General features: G+C 40.7%; 3 protein-coding genes across 3 annotated transcripts in view; all 3 read right to left on the reverse strand.

Moving 5' to 3' along the window:
• LOC138056146 (uncharacterized) overlaps positions 1 to 2899 on the reverse strand; it is a 3600-nt gene extending 701 nt beyond the window's left edge. Inside the window, exons 1-2 of the mRNA XM_068901976.1 lie at positions 2438 to 2899; positions 2093 to 2355 (exon numbers count right to left, since the gene is read on the reverse strand). Coding sequence (XP_068758077.1) covers positions 2093 to 2355; positions 2438 to 2899 — 725 coding nt within the window. The remainder of the gene's footprint in view (positions 1 to 2092; positions 2356 to 2437) is intronic.
• An 11575-nt stretch (positions 2900 to 14474) lies between these two features.
• LOC138056147 (uncharacterized) lies at positions 14475 to 15137 on the reverse strand. The gene has a single exon (XM_068901977.1). The coding sequence runs from the start codon at positions 15135 to 15137 to the stop codon at positions 14475 to 14477; it is 663 nt and encodes a 220-aa protein (XP_068758078.1).
• Positions 15138 to 15432: 295 nt separating this feature from the next.
• On the reverse strand, positions 15433 to 18756 carry LOC138056148 (uncharacterized). The gene is made up of 3 exons (XM_068901978.1): positions 17723 to 18756; positions 16841 to 17529; positions 15433 to 16031 (listed from the first exon to the last, which is right to left on the reverse strand). Exons 1-3 carry the CDS (start codon positions 18754 to 18756, stop codon positions 15433 to 15435), a joined length of 2322 nt encoding a protein of 773 aa, XP_068758079.1.
• Positions 18757 to 19070: the final 314 nt, after the last annotated feature.

Here is a 19070-nt window from a genome sequence, read left to right on the forward strand (position 1 = left end):
AAGTTGCAAAATTGTTGAGACACTTTCATTAAAAAACACCTTTTCTAGCTTCCAATGCCCGCCGTATCTAGAATTTAAACCTTTCCAACTTCCTCTCCCCTCTCCCCCTTTCAATGTTGACTGCTTAAGTTCCCAACATTTTTTTGTCTTGCTAGCAACACTGATAATGGGGGGGAGGGGGGGAGGAGGGGGGCTGCAGTGTGAGAGATAATAGGGAAATTAATAACGCCCCAAGAAGGTGAAGTGTCTCCACTATTTTTGCAACTTGTTGTCTGATTGATTGCAATAATTTTGCCAGTCCGGATTTGAATCTTATAGGGAAACGTTTCAACGTAGAAAAGCAGGAACTAAGGAAACAATCATTAAATATCGTATAAGCTCTGAAACATTTCAGAAGATTGCCCGCGAAGTGCAAAGCACATTGTACCAAACACGAAAGGATATTAATTATTGACATACGGTAGCATCGATTTGCGAGTGTTTGGACTTATCATCGCTAACAGAAAACTCAGTACCAAATACTAAATCGAGCAAAGTATTTTGCACTGCAGATCTGATGCTCCGAAAGTTACACATGGCTCGTATTATGTAACACAATACCATTTATTGTGTTTCTTGGTGACGTCAAGCAGGATGGCGGAGTTACAGTTGAAAATCGTATCTTCGAGGAAACAGCACAATTCAACTAGTACTTTCTTTTCTAATCAATCCAATACATTACCAGGCGATTCGTAATAAAGCTCACACAGTTAGAAATCCTGTACATATCGTCTATTCCATTTACCAACAATCTACCATCGCAACAGCAAGAAATATGATATCATATTATTTTCTCAGTGAAAAGTTCTGGTAGACCGTGTAGACCGTTTCATATAAATGTCATAATGTGTAGCCGGCACAAATTTGTTCACTTTTGTATCTCATTGTAAAACAAATCTCGCAAAGGATTTAGCACAATTGGGTGCTTTCTTTTGATCATTGTGCTCAGTCAGTCATTCCAAAGAACATGGAATTAGCCTGTACCCGACACGTCACTTAGAAGACTTGCTAGTAAGCGTTACCAATCCTTTCTCTGGAAGCAGACTAGCCCGAAAGCAATAAGTAATGTTACAAATGGACCTCTATGAAAATGTATCTTTGTATAACAATGTTTGGTAAGAATTGATTTTTCGGAAAGTGGATGTTCCCTTTAAATGGCATGCAATCGCAGTTAAAGGAGTGGTTATGTCTGTTTCTCACTCGTAAACAACAGCTAATTTCGTACATGTTGTGCGTGCTTTAGATGTCCACCAAAATATAGGTGTTTCAGGCAAATTATTTCGAAATCAGTTCCAGGATATTGCTAGCGTACTTTAAAAAGTGAAAGGATGGAAATCACACCTTTTCGTGTAAACAATTATGTGTATTTTCGACTTGACTCACAGAAAGCACTGAAATGCCTTCAAATTACGTCATACGGAAACTCCGCCAAAATCCAGTTTATCGCTGGCCAATTTCCATTCACAGCAGATCAGAGAATTAAACCCTTTTCTTTGGAAACACCATATTAAACGCAAACGATAGACGCCTTCCCGTTCCAATAAACAAAGTAACCGTACGCCAATACAGTGACAACCAACTCAGACAACAAGTTGCAAAATTGTTGAGACACTTTCATTAAAAAACACCTTTTCTAGCTTCCAATGCCTGCCGTATCTAGAATTTAAACCTTTCCAACTTCCTCTCCCCTCTCCCCCTTTCAATGTTGACTGCTTAAGTTCCCAACATTTTTTTGTCCTGCTAGCAACACCGATAAGTGGGGGAGGGGGGCTGCAGTGTGAGAGATAATAGGGAAATTAATAACACCCCAAGAAAGTGAAGTGTCTCCACTATTTTTGCAACTTGTTGTAGCGACAATGTCGTAAAGTAAAGCATCGTCCGCAAAGAGCCTAAGTGATGATTGCATGGTATCTGGTAAGTCGTTTATGTATAATAAAAAAGCAAAGGACTGAGGACTGTACCCTGGGGTACGCCAGAAGCCACCGGACATTGACTTGATGTCTGGCCTTCACAAACAACTGATTGAAAACGTTGTGTAAGAAACGACTCTAACCAGTTTAGGAGCGAGCCTTGGATTCCATCGTACTGCAGCTTCCTTAGGAGTCGCCTATGAGGGACCTTATCGAAAGCTTTGGCGAAGTCTAAAACTGCCGCATGGATAGATGAGCTCTGGATAGTCTTTGCAATGTCGTGTAAGGTAAGAATTAGCTGCATCTCTGTGGATGTCTTTGCCCTAAAACCTTGCTGACAGTCTGCTAAGATGTTATGGTGGTTTAGATGTTTCATAATAAAGCTGTGGACGATATGCTCGAGGATCTTCGATACAACACAAGTAAGAGAAATAGGTCTATAGTTAGCAGGGTCAGATTTCTTTCCCTTTTTTAAAAACTGCACACACATTTGCCTCCTTCCACCTGCAGGGTACAGTGCCACTGTCTATCGAGTCTTGAAAGACGTCAGTCAGTATTGGAGCAATGTCTGTGGCAAACGTTTTAAGAAACCAGGGTCGAGTCTGGTTTGGACCACTGGCCTTGTTTGGATTTAACGAAGACAGCTGTTTTAAGACTCCTTGCTCTGAAATAATTAAAGACCCCAACCCAGGAGTAGGATCAGAGCGCATTTCTGGAATGTTTTCAAGGTCCTCCTCAGTAAAGACACTTGAAAATTGGCTGTTTAAAATTTCTGATTTAAGAAGACCATCACTTATGACTTTGCCATCGACTTCAAAATCTGCTATCCCTGGATTTTCTTGTTTAAGCCGCTTTACGTAGGACCAAAAACGTTTTGGGTTGACCTTGATTGCCTCACTGAGGTGGCCCTTTATATACTCCTCTCTTGCCAACTTAAGATTCTTATGCATGTGTTACCTGGCGGCAAAAAACTTTTTCCAATGATGTTCAGATCCAGTTTACTTTGCCTTGTTTTATAGTCTTTGTTTCGCCCTGGATTGTCGTCAAAGCGAGTGATTGAACCAGGGTAAATTGTATCTTGAACTTGTCATCTTATACGGGATACAAGAGTCCATAATGTTGTGAACACTGTTTTCAAAATCATTCCACTTCGCTTCCACCGAGTTGTTATTATACTGAGTGTTGAGCTTTTCAGCAAGTGTTTTTAATTTCAATTTAATACGCTCGTTGTCAAGCCGCTTTCTGATGTAAATTTTCCGCTTGACATGCCGTTTTTTGTGGCAGGATAGCTTCAGGGTAAACAACACTATGTCATGATCGCTAATTCCTGGTTCTACACTTACATTACAAATGACGTCTGGGCTATTTGATAAGACAAGGTCTAAGGTGTTACTTGAGTTGCCTTGTCGCCTAGTTGGTTCCTTTACGAACTGCATTAAATTATATTCTTGAGTCAGCTCAATCAATTTCCTGGAAGAAGAAGAAGGATTTGTTGGAACCTCGAGATTATCCCATGAGATATTTGGAGCATTAAAATCGCCTGCGACAATCACATCATGTTTGTGGAGTTTATCACCTAGTTTGAGCAGAGAGGCGTCTAGTTCATCGAGACTTTTAACATCGTGGGAATGTGGTCGATAAAAGGATGCAAGAAAGAGTGATTTAGACCACCTTCCAGCCGTTTGGCATTGGCGCGCGCAGAGCTCCGCTATAAGCCATTGTAAGTACCAGAGAAGAGTGAGATATTTTGGCAACATGTGAAAACTATTGGTACGAGATATGCAAAGCACGAAGTGAAGAAAATTTTAAGGAGAAAAGTTGAGAAATAATTCGAAATTGAAGGCCTAAAATTTGAGAAATTATTTGCAAATGCAAAACGAGTGTATGATATTTTGAAGCAATCATTTAGCGTCAACAGGAACGGTTAATTTGGTCGCCAATGATGCAGAAAACGTAGTCGGTATAATTGACAGTGTATAGCAGAGAGTCCATTTGCAAATGCAAAATGAGTGTATGATATTTTGAAGCAATCATTTAGCGTCAACAGGAACGGTTAATTTGGTCGCCAATGATGCAGAAAACGTAGTCGGTATAATTGACAGTGTATAGCAGAGAGTCCATGAGCTGTAGTGGCCAAATTTTCAGTGGTACTTCAATATGTACTCAGTAATTCAGATGAGGAAAATCACCATCCAAGTCGGATGTTCAACTGTTGACTGAAAAGAAGTTGGTGTCCAATGTTCACGTTCCAGAGGTAGTTACGGAAGAGAGAAGCCTGAAGAGGAAATTTTGACGTATGACGATTTCCTCCAAAACTATCTATGGGATAAAGATTTCATATTCAATGGCTAAAGGAGGAGAAACTGATTGCAGCAAATCGTATTTGTGAAATCTATAAATGCAACATGAAATAGGTGGAATGCAGTGATCGTGGGGACGGTTATGTTTGGGAATGCAGAGGACAGGTTGGTCGGAAACGGCACAGAACGGAAAAAAATGAGAGAAAGAAGCTGGTTCGAGCAATCAAACTTATCTGTGGAGGAAGTGTTCAAGTTTACTTATTGGTGGTGCCAAGGACTAAAGCAATGGCAAATTAAAAGGCAACTATGATTGGGATCCCACACCGCTGGGGACTGGGACAAGTTTTGTTGTGAACTGTGTGAAGTCACACTTTTCGAAAGGCGCGATAAATTAGGAGGACCAGGAAAGATTGTGCAAATCGACAAATCCAAAATCGGGAAAAGAAAGTATCATCACGGCCATGTTACGAAGGGGCAGTGTGGTGTTTGGTGGCATAGAAGAAGATTCGTGAAAATGCTTCATCGTAACCGTGGAGAACAGAAGTGAAGTAACGCCACTGGAAATATATTTAAGAGTGGATAGAACCAGGGATTACAATTGTGAGGGACTGCTGGAAGGCGTACACTAATCTAGAAGAATATGGATACATACACAAAAGTGTCAATCACTCAGTGGAATTCGTGAGCCTGGATAGTTTTGACACAAACAAAATAGAAGGCCAATGGAGACAGCTGAAGGTGAACTTGGCAACTAACGAAAGGAAGAAAGAACATTCTTCTTCTTTGGCAGAATTCATTTGGCGATAGGTTCACCGCGGCAAAGATTTGTTTAAAGAACTTCTAAAAGATGTTGCGAGCGTTTAGCATTTTTTTTTAGCATTTTTACTCTATAGTTATATGAAAGGACTTTTGTAGGAGTTCTTTTGCTTTTGTAAACAAAAAGACATTGCTACGTTCCTGATTGCTGCTGGTAAAAGATTAAGTATGTTTTCGGGAACATGTTTGTTGTTTTGACAACAATTGCCCCATGGAGGAAAAGAGAAGAATTAATTGTGAGCGATGTAGCATGATTTACGGTGCATGCTTAAATTTGTTTAGTGAGTCATAGAGTAATGAGTGTGCACTAGCAACGCTTTAAGAATGTTTGAATATCTAAAATCGATATGTAGAGATTACTTGTATTAAGAAGGAGAATGATCAAATAAGGAGGAATAGAGGTGTTGATGTTTTTTTGTGCAGTGCTCTTGTTTCGCTTGATCGAGCATCACACTTAAGGGCCAGAAATACATTTAAATAAATCTCAAAGCAGTTCATCTTCATCTTTATTTAGTTGGTAAGGCCGGTAACACACCACAAGTTATACATCATTCTGTCTTGCTAGAGCATCATGCTTTAAGAACAACGTTATGCATTTTCATCAGAGGCTGGTTGTACTGGGAATCGGGTGTACTGGAACTGAGCAAACGACTGTGTATCTGCGTATCCACTGAATGTGACAAAAGTCTTACGAAAACATCATGACGATGGAATTACGAAAGTGACAAATTCGAAGAGGACGCATCCTTTTCTGTCACTGTGGGTAACATAGAGTGAAGCGGTCCCAGCTGATCTGAATTTTCGGATCATCCTTGTGACGTCATCGTCCGACTGCTTTAACAAAATAAACAAATATGGTGCTGACGTGCTTTATCATCCTTTGCATTAGGTGATAAATTTGCCGGCTGCCAGCTCTGTTGCAACAACTATTCCTCAGTTTGCACACTAAACGACTGACAAAGTAGTTTTTTTGTGGAATGGATGAATGTTTACATGCCTTTACTGCTTTATCTTTGCCTATCGCTTCACTCGATGTTACGTCTTTGTACTGTTGCAGAGGACACGAGCCCAACTGGATGCAGTCTTCGTTTGGAAAAGTATTCCACATCAAAAGCAGCTCTTTCGATAAATACGTGAATTTTCAACAACCTATGTTGAAGATTTTAATAGTTTTTATTACATAAGCTTTAGGTTAATTTGATACTAAGGTAATTATAGTTAAAGCTACATATATAAATTATATATGTATAAAAAATATAAGCTTATTATACTTTTTTAATATGGGGGCCTACTTTGCAAACTCCTGTAATGTTTGCTTTAGTCCCCCTCCCTGTTGTAATGTTACTAGTACATGCATGTAACTATTGGACAATATTTGTCTATCTTTGATCATGGGAAATAAATTAAACAACAAGAACAATCATGCTTTGAGGATTTATCTACAGGCTATATTTCACTAAAACAGTTATAGCTAGTACTTGAAAACTTGGTTTACCAAGAACTGCATAATTTAAACATTCCCCATTTCTCCCATAGCCTACCTTACTTGGTTCTTTTTGCCATGAAGTGGACTATAATACATGCAAGTTAATTTAGTAAAATTGTTTTGGTAATTGAAAGCATCTAGTATTCTTGGGTTTCACTCACGTGATTGACAGCCATGTTTTTCAACGAAAACAAAAGAAGACGTTAGCATAATAATAGCTTTCAATTCCTGGAGGATTGGATCGAAATACCAACATGGCCGCCATTTCATTGTTTAGGGACACCAACATGGCGGCCGTGACGTCATGTGAAATCCAAGAATTAAACATATGTGACAAAAGTATAATTTCATATATGTATTTAATAGAAGAGAAATCATGTTAAATGTGCAGCCAAAACAAATCAGTAATGACTGGCATCAAATTTTTCCATACAGTATCACTCACTACTTGATCAAAAATAAGGGTCATTAGAATGAAATACGTGTAGGATGACATGTCATAATATCTTTCTTGCAAGTACATGTAAGACCCTAAGAAGAATGATACAGAGAATAGTACCGGTAAATGGAATGTTGATATTGGATCTTGTTGATAATATTGTATAAAATGATTTGAACTTTCCAATCATTGTCATTCCAGTGAGAAAGTCTATTGAAGTGAACTTTGTAACAGTACTGTTGTCCTTTGATGTTATCTTAATAACAATGTAATGCAGTGGTGTTAAAGCCCCTCTTGTCTTGACATGTCTGATTAATGATAGAAAATATCATAGTTAAGCAGCAATACCACTACATTCTTCATTTTGTTTATATATCTTGTTCCACATAGCATTGCAATAAATGACCTAATTGTTGGGGCTTCAAATTGTGTGGCTACAAATTATTTGTAACCAATCTCAATCATTATGCTCGCCCTTTTTGTTTGCTGTCGAGAAGGAATATTTTCACATGTTACTGAGAATGGTTGCTGAAAGAGCAAACTTGAGGTACTTCGTAGGGACCTTACACAAGGATGACGTCGCCTTGGAGGATGTGGTTGAAATTCCTGTTTGGCAGAGGACATCCTTGTCGGGACTTGTCACAGGATATGATTGTCATCATACTTACGCAAGCAGGCGTGTGCGTGTCGCACAAAGTTGATTTGGCGGGAATTTACGAATGTGTTTTCTGCACGAAAATTGTTCAAAAGCGAGGGATTTTAAATGAACTAAACACTTAATTTGATGGCATTACTTTACTTGAACTTCAAATTTCTGGGTTATAATGGTTTAAAAATCTCAAAATGCTGATCAGATGATGTAAATGTTTTGCTTTCTTTGTCGACAATGGCATTTTGAAATTTAAAATCCTTTAGATCTGAATTTCTAGCTTTATCGAACAAGACTGGCCCATCTGACTGCTCAGTACACATGGAAGGGTTAAGGAATGGAGCTAATATACACTTTCAGGCAGGATTTGCTGTTATATAAGTGTAATTAACCCTGTGAGCAAGCTCTCTAGAGGGGTTGGGTGTTTAATGAAGGGTGGAAAAGAGATCCCTTCCTCCTGACCTCGCAGATGGCTTGCTACCAGGCTACATGTGTAATTTAAACAGTAAGACTTTAAAGTGCATGGCATAATTTTTTGTTCAGATATAATGCTTTAATGCAATGAATGTATCTTGACAAGCTTATATAACAGTGTGTCTAGTCTACTGAAGCATTTACTTTTATCTGAACAGATTGGTATAGGCTAAAACCAGGACTGGACCTTGGACTGGACTCTGGACTGTACTTTTTATATGTTCTGTACAGAAAACTGTAGAGGTGATCCCGAAAAATAATGCACGAGTCCAGAGTCCTGGGTTTTACCTATGCGTAGGCTAAAACCTGGACTCTACTTTTTATATGTTCTGAACAGAAAAATGTGAAGGTAACCCGAAATATAATGCCAAAATTGGAATCCTTTTACTCTTGAGAATTTGGCACATTTTGAGATAATTTCACCAAATCTTCGGCGCTAAACAGGTGGACAATAAGTTTATTGAGCAGTGGTATAATATTTCCATAGCAAAGGCCCTAGCGACTCTTGTTACATTAGTTCAATGCCCATAAAACGTGCAAAAGCTGACATTTCGAGCGTTAGCCCTTCGTCAGAGGGAAGGGCTAACGCTCGAAACGTCAGCTCTGATGAAGGGCTAACGCTCGAAATGTCAGCTTTTAGAATCTCTGTACGGTGGCCAATTTACATTATCAACTCTGTTGATAAAACCAAATTTTTGTATACTACTTCCCCACCGACGCAGCACCACAGTTTCTTTAGAAACTACCCCCTTCATTAAAAAAAAAACAGCTGACCTAGATAAGGTCTAACTTGAGTTCACGATATGGTCACGTGATACTGGTCAGCGGATACCTTGTTTTGATAGGTGTCAATTGACCATAACATTGATGTCCAATATGAAAGATGTATGCTGTAAACTAGCTATAGTGTAAAGTGGAGTATTGCCTTCTTGATGAGCTCTAAACTTGAGTCCGTGATATGGTTACGTGACACTGGTCACATTGGCATACATGGAGGGGCGGACGGACGGACGTTCATGACGTCATGGATGGGTTACCATATTTTCTTAGCTATGGTGCTCCGCGAAAGGTGCACGTGGAGTTCTGCTATTATACCATCTATTTTTTCTTGGTAGGATGAACTTCCCAGACCTGGTACCTTACTGTCTTCACCACACATGCAGGAAGGGGCTGACCAACTTGCTCTTCTGCAGTTTTGCAACCTGTTGGTGAAGAAATGTTATGGGTGTGGCCAGATGCTAAAACATGGATTTGGAAATGATAGTCGGCTTACAATTCATGCTCCACACCATCAAATACATATTGTACCAAGGCCATACTGTGTTGTTTTCCGTCTGCACCGTAAGAAAAAAGTCGCAATTCTTAATACGATTATGTCAGACAAAATTTTGTCATTATTTAACAACATAATCAGATTTCTCAAATGAAACAATAAGAAAAATTCATTTTTATCGCCAAATTAAAAAAGGTTGAGTTCAAATGCTTAAGACACAATGTTCGATATCCACGGGAATTTTTTAATTCAATTATCAAAATTTCACTTCAGTCCTTTGCACGTCTGGTTAAAAAATATCGGTTAAAAATTACTCGATTGGGATCGTATGAGAGTAAAACCATTAATCCCTGTCACTGTACTCCGCCTTAAATTTATCAGAAAATTAGAGACCAATCTTCCGACTTCAACTAACTAATTTATAAGGCTTTGGAATTAAGATCTCCGATGTTAACACTCAGTTTGCAGAACTTCATCCGGTAACGTCCTAATGTTTCAGCTGGTTATCCGAAGGCCTACGAATTTTCGAATTTGACCTAATTGTTAGGTCTATTTGGTTACCACGAAATACAGACCACAGGGTACCAACCTGTTAAATGTATGAGTATTCCAAGTTACTCTGGGTCACTTTTATTGCGGTAAGACTACCGCCAGCACTTGAATACACCAAGGACCCCAAACATTTCCCCTGTGACTTTGGTCGGTGGTCTTTTTTTGCTGGGTCGCTTGAAGAAGAATGTCTTTGTCCACGTTGCTCCCATGTCATCGGCCAGAAGGTTCTTCACAGTTTTCACGTGCGGTGCCTCCAAATGGACAAATGGACATGATATTGACGTGGGTAAATCCTGTGATACTTTTGAACTTGGAATGTTTGGGCTTGAAAGGATTTCAACGGCTTCTTCTGTGGTTATGCCACTTCGTCGACCCATTGCATAAACTAGTAGCATTGGATTATCGTTCCAGTACTGTACATTGCATTCATCTGTTTCACTTCCAGCCTGTAAAGAAAATTTTGTTCAATCAGATTAACTGGGCAAAGTCTATAATTTGCCCTGTATCCTGTCAGATTGTCTACATCAATTTGGTCAAGTGTGAGCTTAAGTTACGTCAAACGACACAGAACTGTGACTAGATAACTTTAATGCACTGATTATTTAACTACCTATTTTTACAGAGGGATGGGAGGTGATTTGTAGATTTAGTGCGCGCATAGAAATTCAAGAGTTGATTAATGAATACCTGAGAGCCTTCATCAGATGATGAGTCGTCACCATCTCTTCTAATGTGATCTCCGCCTGAGCAAATTGCAGTGCTAAAATAAGAGTACTCATGGTTATATATGAGAATATAAGTAAATGCTAAAAAGAAATGCTCATGCCGACGTGTTGTAAATAATGTGTTCTATAATGTCCTAAATGCAAGCAAGCTTGAAAACAACATGAGCGACTGATACATGTCGGATTTATGACAGCAGGATGTACTAATCTATTTTTAACACCGTGATCTATGATTGCTTAGTTAAATGACAAAACATACAAACTCACGTTTTACTCTCCAAAGGGAGTGTTGTGGCAGACTCAGTGACTTGTACACAGATGACGCCATCACTGTTATCAGAACTGAAACAAAAAGACAAGACAAAGGAAAGTTTAACCCTTGAACGTGCTTGCAAACTCATAAGGCCAGTCTGATGGAATGGAACCCCTATCTAGTTTTTTTTATTGTTATTTTTTGCATGGCAATTACTGTCGTAGAAATGTACATTGTGTTTGGAAAGACCTCGTTGGACTGGACAGTGAGTTAAACAATGCGTTACAAAAAAAAAATAGAAACTCACTTGTCACTCTCCAAAGGAAGTATTTTTGGCAGACTTGCTGACTCCTACACAGATGAAGTCATCACTGCTACAAGAACTAAAAGATAATGAAAAGTTAAACCCTTCAACATATTTGCAAACTCATGCGGCCTGCCTGGTTGAAAGGTACCCAAAAATCAGTCCAATGAGAAAGCGCTCACGAGTGGCGCAGCCTCTAGAAGCGTGGGTAGAGGCATTAAGACATGGAAAAAGAAAAAAATGAAGATCCACACGTTCTCGCTCAAGCAACTGAAAGCAAAATGAGAAATGGCTCGCAGTCTAGCCTTCCGTATGTGCAGTGTGTTTGGAAAAGACCTCTTTGGACTGTACAGTGAGTTACGAAAATGAGTTGTAATACGCGTTCTAGCCTTGTGATATGACAGTTACCCAGAATTTGATGCTTTGTTAATTTTGTCCAATTGTTTATTAAGTGCCTTGCGCCACAACTTTCCTATTACAACGAAACAAGCAAAAATTGAACAATGAAGACAATTCTAAGTTCTTGCTTTTTGCACATTCTTGGTCTCAGTCACCCTTCTTCCTCCTTTAAATTGAGTTTGGACCACTTTGCAAGGATGGATAATAAGCTTGACATGTGCATGAGATACTAATTTGGTCACTTTACTTATTACGTCAAGAAAATGGTTCACAGTCCTTTTTAAATATTTATTAATTTTTAATATAAAAGTCATAATCCTATGACCCGTATGGCTCTTTCCTTTGCAAAAACACTGATGAAAGTACCGTTTGCATATGGTCTCGAGAGTTAATATTTCAATCAATTTTGTCTCCCAATTGGTCATGTGATAACATTTTGACAAAGTTGGGTCAGGCCAGGTGGACGGAACCGAGCTGACTGAGGGGACTGGGTACCGTATGCCATGACCAAGAGCCAAATATTTTTTCATTCGGCTCTCCCACTTAGTCAAGTACATATTTTGTACTCGTGGCCAGCACCCTCATTCCCTTTGTTTTGATTATCTTAAAAAGGCCGGGTATAGAAATGACCTACCTAATAGGTATAACATACCATCCGCCATTACTCGAATTAGAAAAGTCCGAGTTTTACAGGAGGATTGGGTCGAGAACGGAACTGATGTCATAGTCACAACCAAACTCTAAAATGTGGCTAATTCATCTGCAAAAGACTATTGAGTAGCTGTTGTTTTTGCTCCCACTCAGCATACTGAATTAACCACGTTTTCAGAGTTTGGTTGTGATTATGACGTCAGTTCTCGACCTAATTCTGCTTTCCACCTCGGACTTCTCTAATTTGAGAAATGGCGGACAGTTAGAGCAGGTAGTTACTGTCATATTTGTCGTACTTATCTTGGGAATTTCGACTTAAGATTTGGAACAATTACTATTTGGGTAGTGTAGATTTGATATCCGGAGAGATCAGAGAAAGGGTATTTTTGTCGCAGTAGCACTTTGAAGTTACAAGATCAGGAAAGACTCCACGCTGAGACTTAGTGTTAGTTCGAGGTGTACAGCTCTTGTAGATGCGCAAGTAAATAGACATACATAACACTTGTCGTTGTCGCTCTCGGTAGAATTTCCTCGAATGAAAAGAGGTCCAGCGAAGTCTACTCCCGTATGAGTGAATGGTGGGTCTTCTGAGACGCGCACGCCCGGTAAATCCGGAACATTGCGGCTGGAATAGGGTAATCCTTCGAGTTTTCGACAAGTAAGACAACGTCTCAATACACGTTTCACTAATTGTCTACCCCGGAGAATCCAAACACGTTCTCTGAGCGTGGTGAGTGTGGTTTGGACAGAACTATGCTTTACTTTCTGGTGAGTTCGACAGATCAGCAAATCGACGAAAAGATGATTCGAAGGTAACAAAATTGGATTTTTACTTTCCGGTTGTAAACTTGAGTTGTTGATCCTTCCACGACATCTGAGCACCATTGTTGTCATCGAAGAACAATGCAAATTGATCAACTCTAGGGGGTTTCGCACCATGACCTTTCTGCATATAAACAATTTCACTTGAAAACGCGTTCGCTTGGACTGTTCGAAACCAGAGAGTCTCTGAATGTTTCAGATTCGATGCATTCAATTCATTGTGATCCTCGAAATCAATGACCTCCTCTTGTCTGGCGGTTGTGTACTTTGATTGACACTTCTTGAGAATATTCACAAACTTCAACACGTACGCCGTGACGCGTAGCAGGCGATCCAAGTTGCTAAAATGATCACAATTGATGATTTCGGAAAGATTTATCTCTTGTTGCTTCGCTTCAGAACATGTCAACACGTGCGTGGCTTCCGGTGGGTTCTTTATCAGTTCGGACAAAGCAGTTTCGTCTACCAAAGTTGATTGGACATCTGGCCAGTCGCGTTCATTCATTTGAAGGAATTCAGGTCCACTCCACCAAGTCGAATTATTTACTATTTCGATTCCGGTCATTCCACATGAAGGCAAGTCAGCAGGATTCAATTTTCCAGGGCAATAATTCCACTCGTCTTTGGCTGTCAAGGCTCGGATTTCAGCGGTGATTTACGTACTGTTTCCAGGGTTTTTCATTCGTAATCCAACAGAGCGCGGTTTTTGAGTCAGTCCAGTAAAATTTCTGGATTTGTTGAGGCAGAGAGCAGTGAACGGTGTCCATCAGTCGCGCCAAAATGCATGTCCCCAGCAATTCGAGGCGAGGGATTGACTGTTGTTTCAGAGGGGCAACACGGGTCTTGGATGACACCAGACTGACCTTTACATGTCCATCATCGTATGATGACCTTAGATAAACCACAGCTGTGTAGGCTTGTTTTGACGCGTCGCTAAATCCATGTAATTGAATGGAACAGGGTTTCAAATTTGCGTGAAAATAATATCTCGGAATCCTGACATTGTTCAATGATTCCAGTTCGGTCAAAAATGAATTCCACTTCAATAGCGTTTCACCATGGAGCTCTTGGTCCCAGTTAACCTTTTGAGTGCAAATTTCTTGAAACATAATCTTCATCTGTATTAAAAACGGGTCGAAGATTTTTGCACTCAGTTTTAGCAGTGATCGTTTTGTGACAGGAAGAGATCTTGCAAATTTAATTAGCTCAGTAAAATCGAAGAGGAACTCGTCAGATTCAGTGTTCCAATTAACGCCAAGAACTTTAACAAATTTGCTTTCTTGATTGTTGGTTGTCGGGCCAGTCGTTGCCTTGGCGTACGATTCATCTTTTTGCCTGAATTCGGCTAGTTGCTTAAACCTCTCTTCACAAGGCGGTTTCTCTCAAGCATTAATGGCTTGGAGTACTTCTTTGCTGTTGAAATTCCATTTTCGCAAATTAAAACCACCCTTACGCATGATCTCCCTCGATTTTTGGTAAATTTCTTCGGCCCTTTTCACAGAATCGACTCCTCCAAGAAAATCGTCAACATACAAACGGTCTCGTAGCAGATTAATCACTTCTCTCAGTTCAGGGTTTAGTTTTTCACAGAAATCCAAATGATAGCGAATGGTTGAGCCAAGTATTGAAGGTGAGGGTCTAAGTCCAAAGACCAGCCTGCAAAATCGAAAATGTACGACGTTGGGATGAACTACTGTTGGATCGTTAAACCACAGGGATCGTAAAAGATCCTTGCTCGATTCATTCATTGAAATCATGAGAAATGCCTTCTCAATGTCGGCGGTTAGTGCGATCGGATTTGAGTGAAACTTTACGAGAACGTCAAATAACTGAGGGATGAGATTAGGTCCTACTTGCAGGCGATCATTCAATGAGGAATTACCAGGCGTTTTCGCAGAACCATCGTACACAATTCGAACCTTAGTGGTTTCAAGGTCTTGACGAAGAACTGCTTGATGAGGTAAATAATGAACGTTCTCGCTGAACTTTTCCTTTGATTTCTCTTCTTTGACCTCTTTGATTATTCCCATTTGCAGTTGTTCCATGATGATTCCATCGTATTTATTTAGTAGCTCGGGATCTCATTTCAACTTGCGATGTAGTCCATTCAATCGGTTGTAACACAATTGATACTCGCTTGGGATAGGCTCTCTATCCATTTTCCATGGTAGACCAACAACATAACGTGTGCCATCGTAACTGAGATCCTTAAGAAACCAATTTTCACTTGATTCTTCGTCTGCAATTTTCTCTTTAATGCTGATGGATTCAGTCTCCCAAAAGTGTTTGAGAGTGTCCACTAGCGTGTCGTTATCAACTTCATTAACGTAGAGATCATGTTCACCTGCAATTACTAAATTTTGATTGAGCAAGAATTCCACTGGGACCGGAAAGAAGCCATCCTAACTTGCTCCTTACAGCTATCGGGCCGGACTCGCCACGTACAGTGTCGCCTTTGACGATGTTCCAATAATTATCAGCACCAATAAGTATATCGATTGAATCTCCTCCTTCGTTGTCGAAAGCGTCGGCCAATTCTAAGCACTCGAGATGAGGAAATTTATGGATGTCAATCTTGCTTGACACCGATGAACATATCACTGGAAAACTCAAGGCGGTTATTTCAATTTCTTCATGACCGGATTTGTGTAAACGCAGTTTTACAACCTCGCAACTTTGCTTTCGGTAGCGCTGCTCCCCGAAAGTGTTCAAATGCAATGTCTCGGTCTTGTAGGGCTTCAAATTTAAGTTCGATTTCAAATTTTTGGTCACATATGAACGTTGACTGCCATTATTGAAAAGAACTCGCACTGGTGTCGATTTGGTTCCGTCCTCATTAGTAGCAAAGGCTCGAGTGGTTTGCAGCAGTACTTTCTCATTCCTTCCAGACGTCGTATTAGTGATCGCTTCGGAGCTGTCTGGTGCTCTTTCTTCGATCACTGAAACAGTAGTACCTGTTTTTAACGGCTTGTTGAATCCTCCACAAATTGATTGATGATGTCTTTGTTTGGAATTGCGGCACGTTTCGTTGACCGACATTCATGACCGCGATGACCAAAGCTGAGGCACACAAAACATCTGTTGTTTCTTTGAAGACTTTCTCAGGGCTTTTGAGGATTGGTGACTCTTGGGTAAAATTTAAGAATCCAATCCCACCAACGCGTCAGCCCACGCGTTGGCCGACTGTCGGCCGACTGTCGGCCGACACGTTGGCCGCTGTTTAAACTTATAACATATAAGATGCGTCGGTGGTGCGTTCGTGGTGCGTCGGTGGCGTGTCGGTGACTCGTTCGGGCCTTATTGAACTGTTGAAAACCTAAACGTACCTTTTTCAAACTGAACAGAACTGTCTTCAACGGAAAACTTTCACTACCATATTGTATTTCGTGATATTAGAACCCAGTTCCTGTTACGACAAGTGTTATTAGAACCCAGTTTTCACTCGTTGCCCGAGACTTCGTCATCATCAGCTATTTATATATATTATTACAGGGCTTCTAAGAGGGTGCGAATTTGGACATGCGGGACTTTGAAGTATCATTATGCGGCAAGGAAGCAGGACTTTGAAGTATCATTAAGCGGCAAGAATATATTTGAGCACAAGGGAACAACATAATGCAATTGAATTGGTCATAGACTTTTGCAAACTTGATGGCTCCTAAAGGAGCCGTTTTTTTTTAAGTTGACAAAACCCTCTAGGAATAGAAGGCATCGTCCAACGCCATCGGCAACAGCCTCTTTGCGATACAAAGTCGTTTCACAAACGGCAACAGATCGCCCAGCTGCCTTCGGCACTCCTGCTCGATCCTTTTAACTGAAAGTTTCGGGTCTCCCAGCCTCTCGAGGGTGATCCCGTATGTCACTTCATTTACAATTCGCAGCTCCGCTATACCCAGAAAGTCTCTAACCGTCCTGCGTGCTGTGCCTGCGAGTCTGTACGCGTTGTTCAGGCTACACTTTTTCTCGTTTATAATGGAGAGCACTGCCGCGTATTGGCGATGGATTTCAGTAAGGTCATTGCGGTCGACCTTCGCAGCACTTTCATGGTTTGTTGCAGCTGGTGGTTCTGAGTTCTGCAAGGTTCGCAGCTGCTGCTCCAGGGTCTTAATGCGGTCATCTTTGGATTTCATCTGATCTTTGCAGGTGGCCATTTCCAGTTCATTTTGCTGGACCAAGTCTGCCATCTCATCGGCGTCCTGTTGAGCCTGTGCTAGCTGATCTTCAAGCTCATCAAATTGGGCCTTCAGATCTTGGTAAGCCTTGCCAAGTTGCTGATTTTTCTGCTGCAACTGCCGACAAATTGATTTGTAGTTAGGCTCAGCTTCTGGAGACCCTGCGGCTACCTGCGGCTGCTCCTTTTCTGTTGCCCTCCTCCCCTTTTTAGTTTTCTCTTTTTTAGCTGGTGGCTGCTCGCAATCACATTTACGACTGTCGCCACTACAAGAACCGCACATCACTAAACAGTGGATTCTCGTATGACCAGATTGTCCACAGACAGTACACTTAGTTAGATGTTGAGACATGATTGAGTATTGACATGGTGTCGGCCGACGTGTCGGTCGTGTGTCGGCCGACGCGTTGGCCGACGTGTTGTCCAACGCGTTGGTGGGATTGGATTCTTAAATTTTACCCTCTTTTGCATGAAGCGGAGCAATGCGGCTCTTCGCAGTACACACAACCAATAGTGAAATTCTCGACACCTTGACACCTTTGATCATGATTAGAGGGAAAGGTTGAAGAAATGGGCTTTCCTGAAATCTTGTGAGGGGCGTTGTTCAATGGCGCTGGCTTTCGAGTGAAGTTATCGTTGGTTTTAACAGATTCACCGGCTTCTCGCGCTTCCAATTCGGTTTTGATGTTTTTGATGAGATCTTCTATGTTCCAAACGTCAGTAGTTGAATTCCTAGCAATTTGAATTCGGATTTTGGTCGGTAACTTCGACATTATCACGGGTATGAGCAGACTGCCATATTCTTTTGAAGAAACACCCAATGAAGCCAAACCCCTCGTATGAACGCTTATCTTGTCGTAAACGGCTCTAAGCGAATGCGGCTTGTTATTAACACAGTTTGGTATCTTCAACAGTTCGTCCATGTGAGCACTGATGATCTGTTGAGGTTTGCCAAAGCGATCCTTTAGTAATTCTACGGCTGAGTTGTAGTTGGCTTCGGTTAGATTCAAACCTTGTATCACGTGTGCAGCTGGGCCCTTGACCAGAGATTTCAAGTAGTTAAACTTGTCAATATCGGAAATTGCTTCATTGGAATGAATAGCGGAATTGTATGAATCCCAAAACACGTTCGGAAGTGTAAGTTTGGGAGGTTTCGGTTTGGTCACGGTAACAGAGCTCATAGTCGATGAAGAATGCTGAGAAGACGGATTTTGCCCCATAGATGATGCTTGAATGTTCCACACTCGAATCCTTTCTCGGCATTCCAAGATTCTTGCGGTTACATGGTCAGATTCCTCAATCTCTTGGGTGAGTTGTTCCAAATCGCAGTGATTTTGTATATCTGTGTCCAGTTTGTCCAGAGTAGTTAACTTTACCTCCAATTGTCGGTCGATTACTTGAAGTCGGTTCACATCGAATGCACTCGCGTTGTTCAGCAATTCGTCAACTTCTTTTTCCAATTTCGTTACAGTGCCACGATGGCCACCTCGCATTGATCACAAACGGCTCAATGTTTCCTTCGGGTCTGTAGTCATCGTCTCTGGGCTAGAAGTGCCCCATGTTGGGCGCCAATTTGTTGTAAAACAGATCTGGAAGAAACCCAAAACGTAATAATATTCAAAAACGATTTAATCGAAATTCACTAGACTCGTGCTATTTACACAATACTCAACAATCGTAAAACCCACAGCTGAGCTTTTATACGCAGGAAAAAAACGAGATAAAAGATAACAAGATACGTGCTAATGCAATCACGAGGTACACGTCAATCAAATTAATAATCAAATGTCAATCATCAATGTACTGT

The sequence above is a fragment of the Montipora capricornis genome, chromosome 7 (genome assembly GCF_036669925.1).
Source record: "Montipora capricornis isolate CH-2021 chromosome 7, ASM3666992v2, whole genome shotgun sequence".
In the NCBI taxonomy this organism is placed as follows: domain Eukaryota; kingdom Metazoa; phylum Cnidaria; class Anthozoa; order Scleractinia; family Acroporidae; genus Montipora; species Montipora capricornis.

Bases quoted from the DNA above. Each gene is read 5' to 3' on its own strand.
- LOC138056147 (XM_068901977.1), bottom strand. From the start codon at position 15,137: ATGGAACAACTGCAAATGGGAATAATCAAAGAGGTCAAAGAAGAGAAA.
- LOC138056148 (XM_068901978.1), bottom strand. From the start codon at position 18,756: ATGCGAGGTGGCCATCGTGGCACTGTAACGAAATTGGAAAAAGAAGTT. The intron at 17,530-17,722 runs GTAAAATTTAAG...CGGTTCTTGTAG, and splicing joins TCCGCTTCATGCAAAAGAGG to TGGCGACAGTCGTAAATGTG. The intron at 16,032-16,840 runs GTATCGCAAAGA...CTACTGTTTCAG, and splicing joins GCCGTTTGTGAAACGACTTT to TGATCGAAGAAAGAGCACCA.